This window comes from Camelus ferus, chromosome 13 (genome assembly GCF_009834535.1).
Source record: "Camelus ferus isolate YT-003-E chromosome 13, BCGSAC_Cfer_1.0, whole genome shotgun sequence".
NCBI classification, from domain to species: Eukaryota; Metazoa; Chordata; class Mammalia; order Artiodactyla; family Camelidae; genus Camelus; species Camelus ferus.
Genome location: NC_045708.1, coordinates 15,811,650 through 15,829,242, shown reverse-complemented (window position 1 = coordinate 15,829,242; position 17,593 = coordinate 15,811,650). Strand labels below are relative to the sequence as shown.

At 51.7% G+C, this 17,593-nt stretch overlaps 1 protein-coding gene across 3 annotated transcripts in view; it reads right to left on the bottom strand.

The window, feature by feature from the left end:
• Positions 1-453: 453 nt before the first annotated feature.
• EPHB2 (EPH receptor B2) overlaps positions 454-17,593 on the bottom strand; it is a 176,010-nt gene continuing 158,870 nt past the window's right edge. Inside the window, exons 7-16 of one of the 3 annotated variants that reach the window (XM_032495410.1) lie at positions 14,510-14,579; positions 12,291-12,399; positions 11,367-11,434; positions 8,153-8,275; positions 7,313-7,560; positions 6,116-6,331; positions 5,074-5,223; positions 3,832-4,025; positions 2,161-2,316; positions 454-1,640 (exon numbers count right to left, since the gene is read on the bottom strand). In XM_032495410.1, the coding sequence (XP_032351301.1) occupies positions 1,532-1,640; positions 2,161-2,316; positions 3,832-4,025; positions 5,074-5,223; positions 6,116-6,331; positions 7,313-7,560; positions 8,153-8,275; positions 11,367-11,434; positions 12,291-12,399; positions 14,510-14,579 (1,443 nt within the window). In that variant the 3' untranslated portion in view covers positions 454-1,531. Of the gene's footprint in view, positions 1,641-2,160; positions 2,317-3,831; positions 4,026-5,073; positions 5,224-6,115; positions 6,332-7,312; positions 7,561-8,152; positions 8,276-11,366; positions 11,435-12,290; positions 12,400-14,509; positions 14,673-17,593 lie in introns of all 3 variants that reach the window. The other 2 variants (XM_032495408.1, XM_032495409.1) reach the window with 2 other exon arrangements.

Sequence of the window (17,593 nt, the reverse complement as noted above, 5' to 3'; positions counted from 1 at the left end):
ATGCCTGCACATGTGTTTGAGGGTGACGCTCTGGAGGGCTGGGGTATCACAGTGAATGATCCGGGTCCTAGCCTCTGGTGCACCCCGGTTTAGGCTCCCAGAGGCGAAACTGGGTTCTGGCCATCTGAGGGCACTCAGGGACCTCGAAGGGGCCTATTTGCCTAGAAAGTACTGGATAGATTGGGAAAGAAAGAGAGTGGAGAAGTGGGCAAAGACTTCTGGCCCTGCAGCCTCAAAGCCCACTTCCTTCTCAAGCTGTTGCTTTTCAGAAACAGCCCTCGGGTGGGATGTTCCTCCACCTTGGCCCCCACCCTCTGCCCAAATCTCAGTCTCTGAATGGCCCAGATGGTCCTGTGGCAGTTGGCTTTGGTGAGGCCTGGCAGCAGCGGGGAGCTCTGTGCAGGGGGAGGAGGGAAGGGTGTCAATGAAAACTGTATAAAAAATCCAGAAATGTGCATATAAAATCTCGCCCTTGGTGTATTGCCTAAGTCAGTAAGCAGAAAGCACCTTCTTCCTGGAGAAGGATCAAGTCCTCAAAAGGTAGGAAATGTCAAAGTGTCACTTCATTGTCATAAAAAAAAAACCAACCAACAAACCCCCCCAAACCAAATCCACCCCTGACCAAAATACCCCCGAGTCCACGAATTGCTGTAAACAAACCCAGATGCAGGAGCAGTCCTTCTCAGTGGCAGTCGTAGCTGACGGCAGTCACTGCGGCATCAGTCCTCCAGGTGGGGGCTGGCGGGAGTGGGCGCCCAGCTGGGCTGGGGCCGCCGGCCGTGTGCGTGACGTGGATGTGGAGCCGCAGACCTGGGGGGCGGCCGCCCTCAGGAAGGCTGACCTTTCTGGTGTCCCCATGTTCTCCCTGACCCAGGAGGACAAAAGTCCCTTTTCAGCCCCAGGAGCTGACAGGAGAAACAAGTCTCTTTCACTGGAGTTTCTAAAATATTCTCCAAAGACAGAAAAATTCTTCTGTTTGCCCAGAGGCAGCGGGATTGGATTTTCCCAGAGTGTTTCCTGGGGTGGCTGCCCATCCGCCTGGCACGTGGCTGTTGAGTGAGGCCTGGAGGAGCAGCCTGGCATTGGGAGAGAGGGTGGCCCCTGTCTCTCCCCTTCACATTTGTTTTCCTGAAAGTGTTTCTTGGCTCTGGCTAGGTCACCTTCCCAGAGGGAGTTGGAGAGAAACTGCTTTTGATCTCCGACTGGACAAATCGCATGGATCTCCCAAGCCCTTGTTTTTCCCCAAGAACAATGATCACTTTCCTTATGAGAATCCTCTTTAAAAAATATTCCTGTATTTCCCGCCCCCTCCCAGGATCTATTTTCTTTTGTCCCCATTCCCTTTTTTCCATCATCTGAGTTGCACGTGTTCTTGGTGACGTCTCATGGCTGGAGTGCTGCTTGGTTCTGCCTGTTGCCCGTGGCCTCCTGGCAGGTCGCTGACCCGGCGGTGGATGGAGAACCGAGGGGCCGGCATGTGGGGTGGAGGGGGCGGGGCCTGGAGGAAGAGGTGAGCTGAGGCAGGTGAACGTCAAACCTCCACAGACTGGATCTGGTTCATCTGTGCCCGCATCACCTGGATGCTGTTCAGGATTTTTTTCTGGTGACCAGCCAAGGTGACCCCAACTCGGAGAATGTCCCTTTGGGAGAGAAGCAGGTGTGTTAGTGAAATGTAGGGTGGGTGGAGGGATTCTGTTCAGGTAGAGAGGTGCCTGGGCTTCTCTGAGGGTTTCTTGCTGGAGAGAGCAAGGTGAGGGGCTTAGGGGAGTGGGTGGGCATCCGGAGCTGAGGTGAGTGAATGTTGAGACAGAAGGAACAGGTGACTGGGAGTCAGGGCGTCTAGGTGCACTTGTTTCCTCTGCTACGGGGGAACTAAGTACCCACTCACGTTCTAAATCCTTTGATCTTCCTTCCACTTCCCAGTTTACAGGAGAAAACCAGGGCTAAGGGAAGTTCTGTGATTTGCCCAAGGTCACAGCCAGTGGGTGGCAGGAGACCTGGGTGTTGATCTGAATGTGACTCCATGTTGCCTGTCTTGCCCCCTGGTCCCTTATATCCCTGCTGGGACACTGCCTATTCCTCACTCTCCGAGCCTGCCGTTTGGTGGGATGGGTGGGGCGGGGGGCCAATGGTGGTGGGTGGAGACGGCTGGGCACTTACTCCATCATCATCTGCGACACGACATCGAAGGAGGTGAAGCCTGCGTTGGCGAAGCTCTCCTTGTACTGCCCCATCTTGATGGCCTCCAGCCACTCGTCCACTGTGTTAAAGCTGGTGTAGTCGGGGATCGTGCGGTCTAGCAGCGGCAGGTTGACTCTGGGGGTGGGGTGGGCAACAGGAACGGTCAGGGCACATACTGATATGGGGGTGAGGGTAAGCCTGGGCGAGGAGGGCACACTTGCAGGCTGTGTGTGTACCTGCACGTGAGCATCCATCCGTGTGAATGTAGGTAAGAGTGTACGTATGTGTTTCTGTATGAGAGTGGGCGTGAGTTTGAACCCACATAAATATGCACACATATATGCATGAGTGTGCAAGAGCAAGTGTGTGTGCATGGCCCAAAACTGGGGCTGCCTAGATGGTCTAGGGAAGCCTCTATGGTACGGCTGAGAGACAGGACCACAGTGGTGAGGTAGGAGACCCTTTTCCTGCTTAGTTTGAGGAGAAGGGATTTCAGCTGGACTGACTGTGCTTGTGATTTGCTGTTTCCTCCCCAATGCCATTCTCTTTCCTTCTCTACCCTGCTTGTGCTAGAGGAAGCTGATCTTGTGGACTGCATCTCCAAAGTCCAGACAAACCTGGTGGCACTAATGGGAATGACGTCCTGGCAGGCAGGGTGTGAAATGACCCTCATGAGGCTAAAAACTCGGAGTGGTTTTTATCTGGAGAATCAGGAGTGGCTGATGTAGGGTCACAGTGAGGAGAAAACAGAGGCAAACACAAACATCTCTTGGCCCCAAGAAATTGGCAGGTGAAGGACTTGGGCCTCAAGAGTCTCTGGACACAGCCAACCATGGACCCTGAGGACACCTGGCCAGATGCCTCTCAGAAACCCTGTGTGATCGAGGGTCCCGAAGAGTGAGAGTGTGCAGGGCTGGGACTGGGGCCTGTCATAGCTGCCCAAGCAAGGCAGTGTTGGCTGCAGGCCTGATGGAGGGTGTCCCGGGACCGCTGGGAGAAGGGAAGCAGGGGGATCACTGAGCTAATGGTCCTCCAGCTGAGCCGGTCTCTCTGATAATGAGAAAGGCAGCCTGTTTATGGGGGCATGCACGTGTGTGTGCCCGTGTGTGTGTGTGGTGAGTACGTACTTCTGAATGTGTGTGCTTAGGTGCCTGTGGGTGTGTGTAGGTGCGAGAGCCTGCGGTTGGGTATATTCATGTGTGTGAGATTGTTTGAGCGTAAGCATGAGTGTTCGTGCCCAACTGTGTGTTCATGTACATGTGTAGGACTGCATTTTTGCGTGAGTGTGTGTGAGAGAGAGAGAGCATGGCTGTGTTGAGGAAGATGCAGATGCAAATTTGAGGGCCTAGGTTTGTGTGTGAGGGTAGCTATGGAGGACACTGAGTGATGAGTAAATCTATTCACCAAGATTCTGGTAATTTCTCTTAAAAGTTGTCCTCTCTGACTATGCTTTAAAAGATGCTTCCTCTGCTACACAGAATGGGCATCCTTCTCCTCCTCAGGATAGCCTGTGTCCTGCACTCTGCACCCAAAGGCAGGCAGGCTCCCCACAAGCACTAGTGCTGTCCTTCCCCATCCAACTCAGCCATAACAGGAGGGGGCGGGGCCTGGGTGGAGCTGGGAAGAGGCGGGGCCAGGGTGGGGCCGTACCCGGAAGAGAGGGGCGCCATGGCTTTGAGGCTGTTGGGGTTGCGGATCATCTTGTCCAGCGTGTTGACGATCTGGCCGAACTTGGGCCGGTGGTTGCGGTCCTTTTGCCAGCAGTCCAGCATGAGCTGGTGCAGCGCGCTTGGGCAGTCCATGGGTGGTGGTAGCCGATAGTCCTGCTCTATGGCGTTGATTACCTGGGGACAGCACAGGGGCAGAGTGGGGCTGGGTGGGTGAGGTACGAGCATCTGCTCTCTGGCCTGGCCCAGTACATCGCAGGACAGACTTACTTGGTTGCCACGGCAACTGCCTCCACCCCCTGGAGGTAGCCCCAGGATGTTCCTCACCTGGGTTCCCACCATCTGTGGCCTCAGCCTGTCCTGGCAGCTGGGTGTCTGCTCCCCCTGACCAGCACCTTGAGATACCCTCTGCCTCAGGGTCCACCAGGCTGACCCTCCTGTGGGCAACCCCACCTGACTCCTCTGTCAGGGAAAGGAGCCGAACTCCTCTCAGTTCTGTCCCCCCACCAGGGCCAAGTTCATCTTCCCCAACGTGACTGTGGTCACCATTCCTGCTCAAGCCTCACGTATTCCCTGTCCTGCATTGTGAATCAGAATTCCTTGGTTTAACTTTCAAACACCACATTATTGAACCTCATGAACTTTTCTGACCAGCTTCTCACTTCTCTCCAGCATGACCCCTCATCATCCCATTTCTGGGCCTTTGCACAGGCTGTTCTTTCCACTGGAAGCCCTCACATCTCCAAGTCCCACTTCCGTTTGAGCCCCACTTGTCCATGACGACTTCCTGGTTGGTCTTGGGCCACACTGCTCTCGCCTCCGTACCTATGGGGCTTGACACCTGCCTTCTCCACTTCAGTACCTGATCATAGATAGCACCTGATAACTACATCTGGTTCCTGGAATAATTGTCTTATTTCCCATATGGGTGGTAAACATCCAAGGGGCAGATATGGTCTCTTTCAGGGTTGGCCACAAGGTAAATGCATCCTGAAGACTTGCTGATTCGTGGGTGGATAGGTCTTACTACTGCTGACCCCTTGGAGAGTCCAGGGTCCTGTGCAGATGTTTGAATTAATTAACATCAGGCTGGGAGCTACCCTGGCCCAGGATCTCAGAGACCTTGCTCCCACCCCTGAGAGACAGGCAAAAGGCTAGGAGTTCTGGATCTTCCCCTCCCATCTGGCTGGCCCGAGAGGCTCTGCCCACCCCCTTGGAGACTTACGTCCTGGTTGGTCATGTCCCAGTAGGGCCGCTCCCCATAGGACATCACCTCCCACATGACGATACCATAGCTCCAGACGTCACTGGCCGAGGTGAACTTCCGGTACTGGATGGCTTCTGGGGCTGTCCAGCGGATGGGGATCTTACCCCCCTGGGGGACAGAATGAGATGGGTTAGTGGGTGGGAGGCTGACCCGAATGGCCTCTGCTCACAAAACTCCTACCCTATGTCCTGTGCTGCACAATCACATGCAATACCTTATTGTTTTCCCCAAACTCACCTGGTGCTCCACACCTCCAGGCATTTGCACATGCCATTCCCTTTGCATGAGGTGCCTTTTCCCATTTTGCCATCTGTTAACCTCCTTCTCATCCTTGAAGTCCCTCTGAAAATCTTTCCTAGGTCCCAAAGAGTTGCTTTTGCTTCTTAATCCTACAGCTGTGCGCCATGCCTCTCCATCAAGGAGGTACTTCTCATACAGAGCAGTCCTCAACCGTCTGCCTACTTGCCTGGCTCTACTTGAACTATCTCTGAGCTCTGTGAAGGTAGGGACTGTGTCTTATTTCTTTCTGTTTAAAACACTTCAACAACCTTAATAGCTTTGAGAAGACAGTCCTGAGCTGGGGCATTCAAAGGTCTCCAAGGTCTGGCCCTACCAACCTCTCCAGCATTGTTACTCACTACTTCCCCCAACAGCCTGTGTTCCAGTCACATCTTCCCATGAGACTATGGCATCTGGTAAACTTTCACTGGCCCTTGGCTTTCAGCTCAGACATCACCCCCTCTAGCAAGCCTTCCTCTGCCTCCCAAAGCTGGTGTCTAACTCATAGCCCCATCACTCTGTGTTGCTCTGCACCTCTGTGTCCCCCTCCAGCCTGTGAGCTCCAAGAGGGCAGAACATGTGGTTTATGTCTTTATGTCTCCAGGGCCCAGCACAGCGCTTGGCATGAGCAGGTGTTGGTGAAAAATGTCTTGCAGGGGGAGACGGATATCTGCCCTCTTTCCTGGCCCTGTGACCCCACTGTTCCCTGCCTTCATCTTACCAGGGCGCTGGTGTAGGTGGGGTCTGAGGTATCGTCCTCCAGAAAGCGTGAGAGCCCAAAGTCAGACACCTTGCAGACCAGGTTGCTGTTGACGAGGATGTTGCGGGCGGCCAGGTCACGGTGGACATAGTTCATGTCTGCCAGGTACTTCATGCCGGCTGCGATGCCCCGCAGCATGCCCACCAGCTGGATGACTGTGAACTGCCCGTCATTTTGCTTTGGGAAGTGGAGGAAACACAGAGTAAATGGAAGGGCATGAATCAGTTCTCTGGAGCATTCTCCCAACAGAACCAGAGCAGGACCCTGCTGCCTTGGCCTCTGGGCTCCCTGTGGGAAGGACTCTGGTGCTCAGGGACCTTAGAGAGGCCCAGGAGAGGCCAGTTTCAGGATGGTGGAGAAAACACAGGCTTTGGAACAGATACAGCTGATTTGAGTCTAGCTCCACCCTTTGCTGGCTGTGCAACCTTGGACAAATGATCTAACCTCTCTGAGTCTCAGTTTTCTCCACCGTGTGTTAAATGGGGATAAGTTAACACCCACCTTCCAGGGCCATCAGGGTTAAACAAGAAGGTGCATGGAAGGTGTTTGGCACACACTAGGGGCTTAATAAATAGTTGTTAAATAGCAACTAGTCCAATGGCATACTTCTGATTCCTCGTCAGTGCTCTTTGTCTAGCTGGCTGACTATGATATATCGGGGGGCCTAGAAGCTTTCCTTTGTTGTCCTTGTGCTCTGAACTCTCTCCCTATACAGCTTTGGGGAAATTCAAATCTGGTGAAAACCCTGGACTAGGCATCAAGAGATCTGGTTGTAGTCCTGGCTCTCATCTCGACCCTCTGGGTGAGCCTGGGCAAACTCTGCTTCTCTAAGAGCCTCAGTTTTCTCTGGTGCATAGTGAGAAGGCTGGCTGAGAGCTTGGATGGCAAAGATTTCTGGTTGTATGCCAACTCTGATCAACCGGCTGTGGTTTCCTGGATTGAGAAGGATTCTGACATTGCTTCTGGGTTCAGTGGGAGACAGTCTGGGGTTTATTAGCAATGCCTCCTGTGGGTAAGGGAAGGAAGGTGGCAGCAAGCAAGCCAATCCTGACCTAGATCTTTCCCAAGACCCTTCCAGGCTCTGACAGTATGAAACTGTGTCCACCACCCCTTTTTCTGCCCCACCCATGGGCCCCTGGCACTCTTGGCTTCCCCTACCCGGAGGAAGGAGTCCAGGGAGCCGTTCTCCATGAACTCAGTGATGATCATCACAGGGGTGCTCTTGGTGACAACACCTTCCAGGTGGATGACGTTGGGGTGGTCAAACTGGCCCATGATGGAGGCCTCGCTCAGGAAGTCCCGGCGCTGCTTCTCAGTATAGCCTGACTTGAGCGTCTTGATGGCTACGAAGATCTCTCTCTTGCCTGGCAGCTTCAGGTGGCCGCTGCATACCTCACCAAACTCCCCTGGGACAGACACACCGAAAGAGGCAGGATGTCACTTACCAGGTGGAAATGCCACCTCCTTGTTCCCTGTAACATCTGCCCCTGGGGGCTGCAGGAGCTTTTCCTCCTCAGTAGTCAGCTCATCCTCTCATCCACAGAACCACTTTGTAGAGTGTAGGGGCCCAGAAGAGTCCCAGCCACCTTTGGGAGTAAGAGTAAACCCTTCATGGCCATCCCATGGTATTTGGCTGGGTGTGGGGTGAGGATGTAGGGGAACCTGGGGAGATGGAGAGAGGGACCTGGGATGAATGGTGGGATGGACAAAGCATGAGAGTGAGTCCTGAGAACTGGGTTCCAGACCTAGTTCAATCTCTGATGGGATGTGCAAGCTCCTTCCCAGCCCTGTGCCTCAGTTTCCTTATCTGTTGATGAGGTGGTTTTACTGGGTGATCTTTGAGGGCATTCTTCCACCTTGGGCATTCTGAGCCTTAGGGCCTTGAAGGATCCTGTGAGGCTCCTGCCCCACATCCTACTCTGCCCCAGGAGTACAACTGGGGTAGTCTCCCCACCCATGGCTGAGGCCATGGTACCAGGGAGGGTACCAGGCACTTACCTGCTCCGATCACCTGCTCAATTTTGACACAGGAGATGTCAATTTCCTTGGCAAACTCCCGCACTGCCTCATTGGGGTCCTCGTAGGTGAAAGGGTCGATGTAGATTTTCATGCCTGGGGTCACTGGGAGAGAAGACCAGGCTCAGTCACATGCACAGACTCAAGAGGTGAACAAATGAAAGAGTGAGAGCCAGTCTCTCCGTGGAGGGAAATACACTCCTGTGTGGCCCCCATAGGAACTGGACAGCCCCCTGCAAGTCACTTGAACTCACTCGGTCTTGGACATGTTAGGTGACCACTTTCAGCCTCTAATTCAGACATGCCAGTAATCTAGGAGTCGGAATCTCTAACACAGGGGTTAGCAATATGGCCCACTGCCTGTTGTGTAATAAGGTGTCATAAATAAAGTTTTATTGGAACACAGCCTCAGACATTCCTTTGCCTGTGGCTGCTTTCATGCTCCAGCGGTGGAGTTGAGCAGTTACAACAGAGACTGTAAGGCCTGCAAAGCCTAAAATATTTACTGTCTGGCCTTTTACAGAAAAACTTGCCAACCACTGCTCTAATACATTAGTTTTATTTTGGATTGTTTGTGTGGGTGTCGGTCTAGCCCTTAATTTTCTTAATTTGGGTCTGTGAACCACCTGGCAGTCCCAGGATGGGTCTGGAGGGGCTCCTGAAATGGAATGCATTTATTATTATTGCCTCTTTGAATTAGAAAAGTAAATTATGCTTCTTATAAGTAGTTTAAAATTATATAAATAAATATTGTTGAAAGTAAAAGTTCTCCAAAACTTTATCTCTGAATATAGATTTTTTCCTGGATTTTTTACCTTATTTTATTTACACACACATGCATATTTGTATTTCTGTGGCCACAGGATCCAAAACTTTTAGCAGACTCAGAGGAGCCTAAGACCCCTCAAAGAGTTAAGAACTACCATCTTAGACTGTGGGGCCCTGGGAGGAGAGGGGTGAGTGCATGATTTTTTCTCGTTCCTCCCTCCCTGGCACACTGCATAAAACTCTGCACACAACAGATATCAGTGTCTGTAGAATCCAGAAGACAGAGCTAGAAGATGATTAATCCCAGTTACCACTGACTGAGTCCTGTGTGCCCAACACTGTTGGCTCTTTCTATGCATTATCATCTCTTCCACCCAACAACTCTTGGAGGAAGGGATTATTTTTCTCATTTCACACATTAGAAAACTGCAGCTCAGAGAGGCTAGGTAGTCTGTCCATGGCCACACAGCTGGCAAATGGCACAGCCAGGATTTGAACCCAGGTTTGGCAGACTTGAGCCAAGGGCCAGTGCTTTTAATCACCACGCTCACTGCCTCCTGGAGGAAATCCACCCAGATCAGGTCCATGCCTCCTCCTCCTGGATTATTCAGCCATGACTCCTCCTTCTGAGCCAGGGCATCAGCTCCAGAGATGCTCCCATTCTTGCCCAACCCAGTGCCTGGCCTATGGTTCTTAGTGACTGACTTGCCACCTTCCTCCCAACAGAACTGGAGGAAGCCCTTTCAGCTGGGCCAGAATAGGTCAGGAATAGGTCAGCTCAGGGAGCCAAGGGGAAGCATGGCAGGAGCTCAAAGCCTGCTTGGGTGCAGCCAACCAATCAGATGCCGTCCCCAAGCCTTGGCCCGGAGTGCTAGTCAGAAGGGCTCTCTATTGCTTTCAGGACAAAGGCAAATGCCTTCACCTGGCATTCCAAGTGCTCCATGATGGGCCCCACTTATAGCTCCCTGCTCCTCACATGCCAGCACAAGGTCCCAGACATGCCTTACAGTTTCTTGTCTCTGTGCCTTTGTCCATGTGGTTCCCTCCACCTGGAACATCTGTCTTCTCTTGGCATCCAGATCAAATGCCACCTCCTCTGTGAAGCCTGCCTGGATCTCTCCAGTGGAGACTAGTGCTTTCTTCTCAGGCTCCCACAGCTCTGTCTCCACCTTGTATCAGGGTTCCCAGATTCGCAGGCCCACAGCCTCCTGCCACTTTTTTCTGGAACACTTTCCTGCCTGTGAGGGCTGGCTTTCCCTTTTTCCCCTGGGGGACAGAGGCCACGTCTGTCTTGTTCTTCCTAAATCCCAGGGCTTGGCACACAGAGGGTGCTCAATAAATGTTTATTGAAAGAATAATAGCATTACTCACTGACGTGCCCTCCTTTTCTCTCTCCAACCTGTCTGGGGTCAAGAATGCTTTTGAGAATTTGATGAAAGCTATGAATCTGCTCCTGTAAAAGTATTCACGTGTGTGCACACGCCCATGGTCAACATACAATTTTGGAATGTCCAGATGCCCTTGAAGGTCTAGGTGTCCGTGAACCCCAAGTTATAAGCCCTTGCTCTGGAACGTTTTCTCTGGAGTATATGTAGAGGTGACATACAGTAGATGCTTAATAAAAACTTTTTGAAAGTTTGGCTTTGAGCACAGCCATTCCTGCTTTGGTGACCCTTTGGTTTCGCCTCACCATTGGTAACACTGCTGGCTCACAGCTGAGCGTGGATGCACCATGTACCAGGCCCCTTCGTGGCACTTCATAGATTTCGACCCAATTAATCCTCCCTAACAATCGTCCCAGGTAAACACTGCTATTAGGCTGAGCCCCATAAAACCATCAGTATTGGCTGCTCCTGACTTACAAAAATGGCAGTTTCATTTGGTCCAACCTAATACTATCCCTCCTTTTTTGATGAAGAAACTGTGGTAGAAGGATGGTTAAATGACCTGCCCAAGGGGTCAGACAGAGGAGTCTATGCTCTGCTTTTCTCTCTGCTTGCCTCTCCTGGAGGGGATACCTGTGCTGGGTGTGTTTGGCACACGTGCCCCAACCCTGGCCTGAGTTAGGATGAGGCAGTGAGGGAAATGCAGGCACTGGGTGGGGGAAGTGGCAGCCCAGACTCACCAGGGAGGCATGACAGGGGGCCTCCCACCTCCCTTCTGGGGAGTCAGGGAAGGCGTCTCAGAGGGGTTTGTATAGATGAGGCCCGAGGGGAAGTGAGAGCAACACAGGTAGAGAGAAGGGAGAGCACTCCAGGCAGAGGAACAGCCTGGACAAAGGCTGAGAGGTGGGCGTGAGCTCGACACCGTCAGGGAACATTCCGTCTGACTGCAGCAAGGGAGGAGGCAGGGAAAGAAGGCTGGAGAGGTTGTTGGGGAGCTGGTGGTGAAGGGCCCCATGGTGCTGGCCCCACTGGGGTATACATACTGTGGCCACTGGTGTAGTGCTGCAGCTTGTCCGTGTACTCCGAGTCAGCACGCTCAAAGCCCCGTCTTCTGGAACAAGAGCAAAGGGCTGGAGCCACCTGGAGGAGCCCAGGGAGCTGGGAGCCACAGGAGGTGATAGGGAGAGGGTGGGCTGGTCCTTGAAACCACCCCTGTGCCAGAGGACTCCCTGCCTGCCGCCTTGCCTAGCAGCCTCACCCTTCCTGGCCCCACCCATCCCTTCCCACCTCCCCGACTTCAGGTCCAGGCTCACTATTTTTCCCTTGTCTCCTCTCCAGCTGAGCCCCTTTCAAAGAGCAAAGTCATCTCTGGTTGTGGCTCCTGACTTATGTCCATCTGACCTTATGCCCTAGTCTGTTCTAAAGTGGGGAACCCTTTACAGAAGAAGGAAGAGTCTGTCTTTGCATTATGCCCAGCAGAAGTCTGGGAACTGGTTCCACCGCCTGCCTTTGCTGTGCTAGCCACTTGGGATGCCTCCCGTCTGTGTCCTCTCTTCTTCTTTCCAGCCCCCTCAGCCAAGGGGAGGGGGGCTTACCCGAGTTCCTCAACTGCTTCTGGCCCTATTCATGAAGGGAGCTCAACAAGCACAGAAAGTGGGATGATCCGTACCCGCTCCCCACCACCCCTTAGGTCTTGGCATCCTGCAGTCTTTCCCTCCCACTATTCTGAGACGCTCCTTCATGCTGCAGTATTAGTGTCTCCATGTGCCACCTCCTCAAATAGCTGTATGGGTGACGCCAGACCCAGAGGGCGGGCTGTCAACGGTGGCCGTTCAGGTGGTGGAGGGCCACTTATGGTCTCCAGGCCTACCCGAGCCTCTCCTGCCTCCTCGGTTCACAAACACTGTTCAGGGATGGCAGAAGAGATGGACAGCTGGACCTGGACCAGGTTGGAGGGCACTACCCACCTGTTACACACGATGGCAATGACAACCACGGCGATGAGGAAGACCAGGCCGGCCGCCGAGGAGCCAATGATGAGTGGCAGCTTCTCCTGGATGCTTGTCTGGTACTCAGCTGGGGAGAAAGCACAGAGCTGTGTCTTCAGCCTGGCTCGGGGGGTCTTAACCGCCCACACCCCCACCATGCTGGGCCTCCTGGGATCCCCAGGCCCTGTTCCCGCTCCTGACAGAGCACCTGTCTTGCTCAGGTGGAGAACTGGCTGTCACTCCCTCAGAAGTAACCTTGGACAAGTCCATGAACTGCTCCAACCTCAATTTCTCATCTATAAAATGGGCATAATAGTATCTACATCTCAGTGTTAATATAAAAATCAGCAGCAGTGATAAGGTGCCACATATACAGAGGCAGTTAAAACCAGACTCTGAAGCCAAGAACCTGGGTTTGAGTCCCAGTGGTGTCACTTCCTATCTGTGTGATCTTTGGTAAAGTGACTTACCTCTCTGTGGCTCAGTTTCCTTGTCTGTCAGGTGGAGAGAATAATAGTTCCCATCTCATAGGAACATTTTTGCATAAAGCACTTAGAATAACTTATAGCACACAGTGAGCACTCAGTAAATATTAACTGTTACTGTTTTAAAGTGTCAGTCATGGTGCTAAGTGTGTTAAGTATCCTTTGTGATTCTCAGAACAGTCCTATGATGCATTGCCTGTAATTATCCCGTTTTGCAGATCAGGAAACTGAGGCTTAGCAAAACTGACTTGCCTCAGGTCACACAGTTAGAAAGTGACCACTGCTAGCATTTGAACTCAGGAATCTGCTTGACCCAAGGCTATGGGCTTAAATGAGATAATGTATAAAATGCACTCAGCATCAGCCTGGCTCTTAGAAACCACTTGGTACATTCTGAGTGCCATCAATATGTTCATTGTTTAAAAATTTACTACTACTACTCATTGCCTCTGTGACCAGACAGGAGTGTGTTGAAGTCAGGAACTAGGTCATTTCTGGGTTCTTAGTACCAGTGTATATTTGTTGAATTAATAAAGAAAGATCTTGGGGCAGTCCCTCAGCCCCCAGCTCAGTGACACTCATCCAACATGCAAAAGGGCCTAAAGAGGTGAGGAACACTGGCCAGGAGGAAGGGGGTTTTACAGAGAAACTGGGTACTGGAAGAGATGGTGGAGCTGTAAGGGAGGACTTTTGTGATAAGACAAGAATCCAGGGGTCCTGGAGCCTCTGAAATGTTTAACCAGGTAAAGGCTGAGGCTCATGCCCAGTGGTTGAAGCTGATGCTAATAGTGGCTGCTGGAGTCTGGTCTTAAGTATTCTGCCCTGGAGTTTGGCTCATTGCTGAAAGGGCCCCCAGACTCACAGCAATGACAGCTATGACCTTACCTACTTTTAGGTGAGCACTAACTACTTGTGACCTAGTGCCGACCCTGTGCTGGGTCCTGTACATTTTTATCCCATAGCCTTACACTAGTTTGATGATGATGAGATAGTTGTTATCACCCCCATTTATGTGAGAAAACTGAGGCTCAGAGAGGTAAGGTCAGTTGCTCAGTGCCACACAGCTAGAGCTGAATCAGCACTGTAATTTCCATCTGTCATGCATCAGAGCCCACATTCTTTAACTATGCTCCTTCTCAAAGATTATTAGAGCAGGAAGGGTGCTTAGAGCCCATGTGGTCCCAGGCTGAGAGACACATAGCACATGGGCTGCAGCCTGCCATTCTCTTGCCTAGGGCAGACATTCCTAACCCATCTCAGCACTTCTGCCTGCTGAGCTCAAATGTGGCTTCAGAATTCTTCTCAATCCAATTGCAAAACACTCGAATAGTATATGGATAAAATATGTTTGCTTTCTCAGATTGAATATGATCCTTTCATTTTACAGATGAGAAAAAATTGGACCAGGGAATGAAAGGAGCTTGCTCAGAGTGGCTCTGCAAGTTGGCTGAGCCCCCAGGGGTCCTGGGAAAGAACATGATGGTAATGGAGGAGTCCATATACTTTCCAGGCTGCAGAAACAGTGCCTCTGTATATGGTTGTGCAGTTTGTACAGTGCACAAAGGTTCCTACCCAAGAGGGAGGACTGACATCTAGCAGAGGGCGGGGGTCGGTGAGGCTTTTCTCATTTGCCAAAGACACTTGATAGGAATGGTGGCCCTTGTTCTGTCTGTAGAGTCGGGGCCCGCCTTCTGCCCTCTGGGCCCTGCTTACCTTCCGTCATGGTCTGGAAGTACATCTTGCCGCTGTAGCGCCCGTAGCCCGCCACGGTGCGTGCCCGCACCTGGAAGACATAGATGGCGCCGGCTTTGAGGCCCTGCACAGTGACCGTGTTGGTGGGGCTTTTTATGGCTGTGGCGTTGTACTCACTGAGCTCCTGCCGAGGAACAGAGAAAACAGTTAGTGAGGTTGTTGCCCAGAGTCCACTGCCCACTCCTGCCACTCGGGGCAGGTCTGGCTACTGGATAAACATCTGTGGTTCCAAATTCTTCACTCCCTCCCTGTAACAGAATCACACACCTAAACCTTTTGCATATGATTCTGCAACACTTCCCACAAAAGAAGGCAGAGATATTTCTTTGCCTCACGGATGCTGAATTTGTCCGCATGACTTGTTTTGGCTGTTGGAATACTCTAGAGGACCTGGTGCAAGTAGAGGCTTTCCATGTGCTTGTTGATTTGGCCTGGCCTCTTGTGCTTCTGCCATCTGCCATGGGGAGGCTTAACCTGGGTCACAGCTGGTTCCAGAATGAGAAACACGTGGAGAAGACCCTGACCTAACTCCTAGGCTGAAACAGCACCACCTCAGTTGACCCACAGATCCACCCGTGAGCAAGAAAAAGTGCCGCTTGTTGTTCGCCACTGGATTGTTCGAACTGTTTCTTCTGTAGCATCATCTCAACAACAGCTGACTAATACACATATCCTGAGTGGCCACTGTGTGCAAGACTAAACTGTGAGTCCTCAGAGACGTTAGGGAGAGGGCCCACCTTATTCCCTTCTGCACCCTCCTCCCTGCCCCATGCCTCAATGGGTTAAGTAGAAGGAGCCTCGTTTAGCCTCAGCACATTTGAGTGAGGCAAGAATTAAGGCCCAGATGGGGAAAATGATGCTCAACGTTACATGTGTCAACTGGTGGCTGCTCTGGGATTCAAAACCAGGCTCCTGTGTGGAGCCACCTCTAATATCCATGCCTTGTTCCCTCCTTTGAGAGATGCAGAATGCCGAGCACTGTCCAGGGTGGCCAGAGGAGTCAGGGACAGGACAAAGGTCCAGCTGCTGCCACAGGAATGGAGAAGTGCTTGAGCTGATGCAGGTGCTTGTTCAGGCACCCGTCAGCTACCCAGCAAACCTCCCCCAGACACTGTCTTTGCACTAGGCACCCACAGCAGGTAAAGCGTAGGCCCTGGCCTCCTTGGAGAGCTCAGTTCAGATAGGCAAATAATGTGGACATCTTAACCCTGTGAACCCTTCTGCAGAAAAATGTACACCTGATTGTACATGTTAATCATGTACACAGAGCCCTTGAAAACTCTTACGATAAAACAATTAAATTCAGCATGAGCAATGTTGTTACAGATAATAATTGTAACTACAATTCTATTATGTAATTGTACAACTACACTGTAATAATGTAATTACAGTGTTACTATAGTGTGGAGGTTAAGGTCACAAACTGGAGCCAGACTTTCTAGGTTCAGATCCTGACTCTACTACTTACTACCTTTGTGACCTTGGGCAAGTTGCTTAACTTCTCTCTGCCTCCCTTTCTTCATCTGTAAAATGGGGATGATAATAATAGTAGCTACCTCAAAGGGTTGTTTAGAGGATGAAATGAATGAATATGTATAAAATGCTTTTTCATATGGGTAGGGTAAGCACAATGAACTGAGGATCATGTGACCTGGCCTGGGTGGGGGATATTAGATAAAGTCAAGGAAAGCGCCCTGGTTAGTGGGGGGAAATGGAATGGAATCCTAAAGAACAAATAGAAGTCCCCCAGGAGCAGCAGGTGCAAAGGCAAGGAGGTGAGAAAGAGTTTGGGACGTTGGGGCAAGAGAAGGGACTGACCTGCCAGTGCCTCCCCCCTTCTCATACCAGGGGGCAGCAGCAGATAGGAAATCTTTTTTCCTGAGCCAGATTGCCTGCCCCCTCCTCCAGGAAGCCTCCTTGATTTCCCAGCCAGATGTGCCTCTCCTCCTCTGAGCCCTGGAGCACTTCCTGTTGGTGCCACGTTTCAGGGGAGCGATGTGTTTCTGTGACAGCTCCTTGCTCTGGGCCCAGGCTCGTCTTACTCCATTGACTGTGAACCCCAAAGGGAAGGGGTTGTGTTTTGTTCCCCTGTACCAAGCCTGCATGCAGAGGCCTTCCCAGTGGCCACAGGGTGAAGGCCCTATTCCTTAGCCTGGCATTCCAGACTCTCCATGACCCAGCTTTTTCCGGTCTCTCCTGCCACATCCCTGGAAATCCTCCAGGCTCCAGCCATATGCAGTTGCTTCCCTGTTCCCTGGTAGGGCTGCCAGATTTAGAAAAACAAAACAAAACAAAATGGAACAGAATGCTCAGCTCAATCTGAATTTCAGATAAACAATGAATAATTTTTTTAGTATAAGTATGTCCCATGCATTCTTTGAGACATACTTATACTAGAATTTTATTTTCACAAATTCCAATGTAACCTGGTGTCCTACTTTTTATTTGGCAATCTGACTTTCCCTAGACACTCTGAGCCTTTGCAAGGGCTATTGCTCCTGTCTGAAATACCCTTTCCTCACTTGCCTGGCCGTTCTCTACTTATCATTCAAGACTCAGCACAAGTACCACCTCCGCTGAAGAGACCTCCGGCATGTCCCAGCCGGAGACTGCAGGTCCATTGTCTCCTCTCCCATCCATTGTTCTGATATACATGTGTGTTCTGTAAAGACTGTGGGTTTCCTGGGGCAAGGACTTTATTTGGTTCATCTCCAGGACCCCCAGGCTAGGCACACAGTCTGTGCTCACTAACTACTGGGAAGATGAATGAATGAATGTTAAAACTGTTGTCTGTGAACCTGGGATGCAGTACCAGAGTTGGCCACTAGGTGCCACCATCCAACGTGGGATGAGCTCAGGCTTGAAAAGGGGATTGGATTCCCCAAGACTGGGTGGGTGCCCTCTTAGAGAGGCTAGAAGTTCTAAGTTCTGATTACATGAGGGAGAGTGGAAGAAACTGCCAGTCGCATAGGTGCCTAGGGAAACTGAGGAACTAACCTGAGTGTATCCCTTCTCTAAAGCCAGGCACAGGACTGAGCAGGGGAC